This window comes from Cucurbita maxima, unplaced genomic scaffold, assembly GCF_002738345.1.
Source record: "Cucurbita maxima cultivar Rimu unplaced genomic scaffold, Cmax_1.0 Cma_Scf00006, whole genome shotgun sequence".
Lineage (NCBI taxonomy): Eukaryota > Viridiplantae > Streptophyta > Magnoliopsida > Cucurbitales > Cucurbitaceae > Cucurbita > Cucurbita maxima.
The window spans coordinates 3,705,403-3,711,600 of record NW_019272022.1 but is presented as its reverse complement, the minus strand read 5'-3'; the positions used below and the strand labels follow the sequence as shown (position 1 = coordinate 3,711,600).

At 39.0% G+C, this 6,198-nt stretch overlaps 1 protein-coding gene across 1 annotated transcript; it reads right to left on the bottom strand.

The window, feature by feature from the left end:
- Positions 1 to 215: 215 nt before the first annotated feature.
- Positions 216 to 4,420, bottom strand: LOC111480242 (phosphatidylinositol 4-phosphate 5-kinase 1-like). The gene is made up of 8 exons (XM_023125174.1): positions 2,839 to 4,420; positions 2,580 to 2,744; positions 2,323 to 2,488; positions 2,093 to 2,203; positions 1,812 to 2,005; positions 1,592 to 1,722; positions 1,396 to 1,489; positions 216 to 968 (listed from the first exon to the last, which is right to left on the bottom strand). Exons 1-8 carry the CDS (start codon positions 4,041 to 4,043, stop codon positions 659 to 661), a joined length of 2,376 nt encoding a protein of 791 aa, XP_022980942.1. The 5' UTR covers positions 4,044 to 4,420; the 3' UTR covers positions 216 to 658.
- Positions 4,421 to 6,198: the final 1,778 nt, after the last annotated feature.

The following is a 6,198-nucleotide window of genomic DNA, read 5'->3' as shown; positions in this document are numbered from 1 at the left end:
GGGGGGGGGGGGGGGGGGGGGGGGGGGGGGGGGGGGGGGGGGGGGGGGGGGGGGGGGGGGGCTGAGTCCATTGACTGAGCGTTTGTGTTTGAAAGAGATGGGAAGCTATTAAGAGAGTATTCTGGTTCAACAGATAAAAGCGTGGAGAAGAGACAAAAGACTAAAGAAAAAGAGCTCCAAATTCTCTCATATGGGTCCTCTTCTTCCTTCTTTTCTCTGTTTTTCTCTCATTTCTAACACAAATTTGGTTAATCCCCATCAAACTCTCTCTCTCTGTACACTATCGTTGTTTTATTCCTCTTTCTTTCTCCACTTCTCTTCTTCCTTATACCTATACTAACTAACTACTACTACTACTATCACCCCATGTCTCTTCTCACACCAAAAAATCTTCAACACAGCACCAAACACACTGTACAAATGTCTCAACCAGCTCCCTCCTTCTCGACACGGTCTTTCGACGACGGTGTGGAAGTTTAGGATGACGCCAACCATCCGTGCAGCTTCCTTTTTCTCCCTAGTGTTGTTGTTATTGAGCTGTGGTAGGAGGGGGGTCCTAAGTTCATTACTTTACATCTCAATCCAACCAGCCAACCAGCCAGCCAGACAGACAGCCACAGCATTAATCTTTGTATTGAACTAACGACTATCAATGCATTTACCTGTCTTCAATAAATATCCTCCCAATAAAATCTCTGAATCGCTTGGAATAGAGCTTGGGATCGACAGCTGAGATTGAACTGGGGTCAACTTGTAAGGACTTGTATGCGTGTTCTAGTTTCTTGCTTATGTCGTAATCTTGTAAGATATCAATGATGCCAAAGTAGAGGACTACTTCATAGATCTCACCACTGCGAGATGGAGCTAAATGATTCATTCCTCCTGGAGTGTACTGATCGAAGTCGCTTCGCCTTGTTAAACGCTCTGCTCTTGCTGGCATATTGGCTCCTATTCTGATCAATGACTTTCTGTAAACACAAAATGAAAAAAACTATATCAGAGAACCATTAGATTGGAGAATCATTGAGCAGTGTTCATAATTGTTGAGTGATTGATAAGAAGAATCAAGAAATAACTCGTAGTTAGGACCATAACCTGTGTATGTCCTACTATATAAAAACTGTTACCTACTGAATAGCCCCACGAAGTGGTACAGACAACCCATCCATTTGATTCAAGAAACCCAATACAATTGATTGCAGAAATAATTGAATACATATAGTCCCAAATTTATGGTCAACTTTAACCATCACGTGCACATTAATTCACCAAGCCAGAAGTTTCAAAAGTTGACATAAATTCAGCCACTTGAGAAAAGAAATTTATCGACATTCACTCTAGAATTCACATTTCATGATAGCAACAGAACTTAAAAAGAAAAGAAAAGAAACGCACCGTCCAGACAAGACTCGATCCATGTCTTGTAACTCTGCTTCTAGGAAACGACAGCCACGCATAAACTTCTCATTCCGGTATGAATCTTTGTTGCCTGCAAAGAGCAGAGGTATTGTAACTCAGCATTCTAATGCCTATATGTTTTTAATGGGTGCCGCCCCTCAAGGCTCATGATGAAAGGACAAGCATCCCATACCAGTTCGCAGAAGAAATGGAGATAACCCCATTTTGTTATATGTGTTGTCATCCCTAAAGTGAAGACCAACCAAAAGACTGTAATCCATGATTCCTTCAGATTCCAAGAACTTGCAATCTCGATCTATTTGCCTGAACAAGGTTTCGATGATAATAAGGTTTCGAAAAACAAAAGGGTGAAGCAGAGTGAAAGAGTTTATAACTCCATTTACAGCACTTACTTCATAAAGTCATTAAACCAGTTGCGTTGAAGGCGAAACACGAAGTTGAGATCAAGATCCTTCAAAGTTGTGGTTTCGTCGATCTCCCCCTCAGGAGTACCTGTTGTCCGGCCATGGGAGGATCCTTTCAAGTCGAATCGCCTATGGATTCGGTATTCAGAGCAGAATAAGTTGCCCATCACAATGATCCGAGTCTAGTTTCCACAAATAACAAATTACTTCTATTAGATATGATCGAAAAACATGTAAGAAATCTAAATTTCAATGTCAACGATGTGCACCTTTTGCCCACCAATTGGCTTGATACAGTGTACACCAAAAAATTTTGTCACAAGGGAATCTTCATAGCGGGAGACATGCTGATAATAGCTTGCAAGCATCCTAATTAGAACCTGAGAATTGACTACAAAACTTTAAACCAGAACAACTTGGAGTAGTCTACAACCCAAGTAATCTTCTAATAGGTCTACGCAAGTGCAATGTATCATCGATTAAAAGGGAAGCAACTAACCTTGACTTCAGATTTCTTCACTGTTTTTATCATGAATCTATCATCCTGGGTGAGGTAAAAGAAACTTCCACTCTTGCCTGGCGAAGAAAACTCCCTGAGGGCATCATTCCCGCATATTGCTAGCATGTAATCAGCAGGATCAACTTGGAATAGCTCCCTCAAGCATCTGTAAACACATTGATCAATGCAGAATATCAGAACTCAAACGCATGAATCTTTCCCTGAAATGGGATAAGAGGAACAGTGGCAATCGGTACCTAAACACCACGGGACAGTAGTCCTTCCAACGAAACTCGACCGATGTGTGGGGCGGCGTAGTCTTCGACCCTTCAGTTGGGAACCGCGTCCAGAATTTCTCCCTTGGATCAAAATCACTGGGCTTAAGCTCTCGCACTACTGAAGAATGCTTCCCAACGGAATGTCTAAATAGCATCACAACAGCGTGAAATCAGAGTCAGAAAATTGAGAGAATTTGTTGATTAAGCTCAACTGAAACGACCCATCTTATGAACTTACCTGATACCCAACTGGAGATTAAGCATCAGTTCATAATTCTTGTGTCCTTTAGAAATCGTCTGGCCTGGTTTCTTGGCCTCGCCGGTGAAGCAGCAGGGGCTCCTCCTAAACTGCTTAAAAAGATCTTGATCTAAATCTAACCCATTCATATACAACATCGACGCCTCTACATTATCAATTATATCACAGGTGATATCTCCAGCTTCACCATCGGATTCCCATATGCAAATCCTCGGGAAATTCCTCTCTGTCACACTCCCTCTCGCAATATCCACCGATGATCTCTTCCGTAATGTGATGGTTAGGTTCTCATTCTCAAGCAGTCCATTGCTCTTGAAGCCAAGATTGCTTCCATTTCTTGAATAGAAAGTCCCATTCAGGTGATGGATTTTCATGTTCTTATTCCAGCTGCTATCAGCACAAGTGAACGTACCGTTCCCTTTAGAAACTCCGTTTTCCCATTGTCCATCGTATCGGTTCCCATTCGCCCAGATTAAGACTCCCCGACCAGAAATCACGCCGTTCTTCCACTCGCCGACGTACTCGTTCCCGTGCTTCCAAACGTACCGACCATGGCCGTCTTGGAGATTCCTCTTCCAAGTCCCTTCGTAGAAATCGCCGTTAGCATACCGTTTCTGGCCGAGTCCATGTTTCCGATCTGAACTCCATGATCCGCGATACGAATCGCCATCAGATCCAATAAAAGTACCAACGCCCTCCATTCGACCAGATTTGAATTCGCCTTCGTAGGTAGCTCCAGAAGGCCAAGAGAATTTCCCCTTCCCCGAGGCCTTACCTCGCCTCCACTCACCCTCATACATACACCCGTCGGTCCACAAATACTTCCCTAATCCGTGTGGTACACCGCCCGAGAAACTTCCCGTATAAAGATCTCCGTTCGGCAGAGGCTTCTCTACCGCGGTCGCCGCCGCAGTCGTCGTAGCAGCAACCAGAGCTCCAGCAGTCTCAGAAACAGCAGTCGTCAGAGTAGATTGCGTAGTTATAATCGTCGTCGGAGTCACCCTCCTATTCCCAGCTTGTGACCGATTCCGACCGACGATTACCACAGGCGGAGCAACAACCACCTGAGGAAGCCGAGTCAACTTCCCAGCATCATTGTCATCCTTATCCTCCTCCGATTTCTTCTTCTTGTTAATGCCGGAGATAACATCATTAGTCTCATCACATAACAGTCCCTCACGCATTTTTCCCCCCTCCGTCACTCACTCTCCTTCAGCGTTCAGCACTGCATTTACTCGCCTACGCCGTGTTTCAGACGCAGGAAGAGCATCTCCGGCGTGTATCTCTCTCTCAGACTCTGCAGTTTTTCCCCTTTTTTGCGCTCCTTAATCCCTTTTGTTCCTCTCTGAAAATCTCCTCACTGTTCCTCTCTCAGTTCTTAGAACTCTACAAATTACAGGAATCCAACGCTCTCACACAAACTTCACCACCATAGCCGGAATAGAAAGCAGAGAGAAACTGTAGCAAGAAAAAAAGCAGAGAGAAACAGAGACAAGAGAGAGAGAGAGAGATAGAGAGGGAGAGATTTAATTAGACGGCTTTGCCTAGGGAACATTGTTAACTATCCAATCCCTAGTTACCAACTCGGCTAATTTAATTCCTTTTTTTTTTTTCTTTTCACCATAAATTTATTAACATTTTAATAAATAAATCAGTAATTTAAATTATTTTGTAAATATATTTCCCATATTTTTATTCCCTTCTTCCTAAGCTCTCATGGTGACGTGACGGAATCACCTAGGATCAGCTACAGCGCGGGCCATCATATGTTTTTGTGAAATGACCAATTCACCCTCACTTTACTACACATTTACCAAAATACCATTCTCTTCCATCCTTGAATAATACGAAAAATAATACATAATCGAATGATTAATTTCATTCCTACTAAAGTCACCCATTAAATGCTAATTAGAGTAAAATTCAATAAATCGCTTCCCCAACCGGCTATAAACCCGTGATCATTCTCTAAATTAGCCGATGTGGTACTTTCATCCACCACCTCCCCTTAATCGAACCTCGACTCCTTTTTCTTTCTTTTGGAGTCTTCGAACAAAGAACACCCTTTGTTCAATACTTTAGTCACTTTTTGACTATACCTTCGAGACTCACAATACTTTGTTCAACATTTGAGATTTCTATTGACACAACTAAGTTTATGGCCCGACTCTGATACCATGTTAAAAATGAGAAACATAACCGGGATCAAAAGTCCAACAAATATAAGTATTAACTTTCCATCGTTTTAAATTTTTCTTAGTCATTTTATCAACATGATACATACTCGAGTGTCACAAAAACCTAAGAACAGTGAGACGGTTATTTTGTTCGCTAATATTAAAGGTATCTCATTTAAATTAATACATACTTTATTGTTAAAACATTTTCATTAATTAGAGTTAGTATGAGACAAATATATATAATATATATAGTGATATTTAATTGTTAATCGAGGATCCATCTTTTTAAAAATAAATCGATTATTGATATTACGAATATTACTTGCAAATCTGATCTGTATTTTTTCTTTTTATTTTTTTATTATTATTTAATGATTTTGATTTTGTAGCCATATCTTACAACTGGAGTTTGGTGGCTAAGAGAAATTAATTAATAAACAATCTTCATTCCAACAACATCATCTGTCTTTTATTTTTTTCAAACATGCAATTAATCGATATTTGAAACTAACTCATCTTATAATTTTTGTTAAATATTATTGGGAGTGATTAGTTATAAGTGAGGAATACTATCTCCATTGGTATGAGGTATTTTGAGGAACTACAAAGCAAAAAAATGAGAACTTGTGCAGTCTGCTTCCTAACCATTTTTATTTTTATTTATGTCGTATAAATATTTAAATAATTCGATAATTCGAACAATTCAAAATATTATTATTATTATATTTATTTTTTTTAATTTATTATTATTATTATTATTTGAACAATTAAAAATATTTATAAATTCGAATATTATTTTAAAAAGGGTTGGGTTGGGGAAATCAAAAATTAATTTATTATTATTATTTTTTAAAAATTAAAAAAAAAAAAAAACATGACATAAATGTTTGTGTGCCAAATTTAGGGACGCAAAAAAATAAAAAATAAAAAGGAAAGATGAAATAAATAAAAATAATTTGGTCGAAAAGGGAAAAAGAAAAGGCGTGGGGTCACGTGCTCCCGCTACACCCAACATCTGACCCTTTTAACTATATATATATATATATATATATATATATATATTTTTTTTTTTTTTTTTTTTTTTTTTTTTTTTTTTTTTTTTTTTTTTTTTTTTTTTTTTTTTTTTTTTTTTTTTTTTTTTTTTTTTTGGTTTAATTTT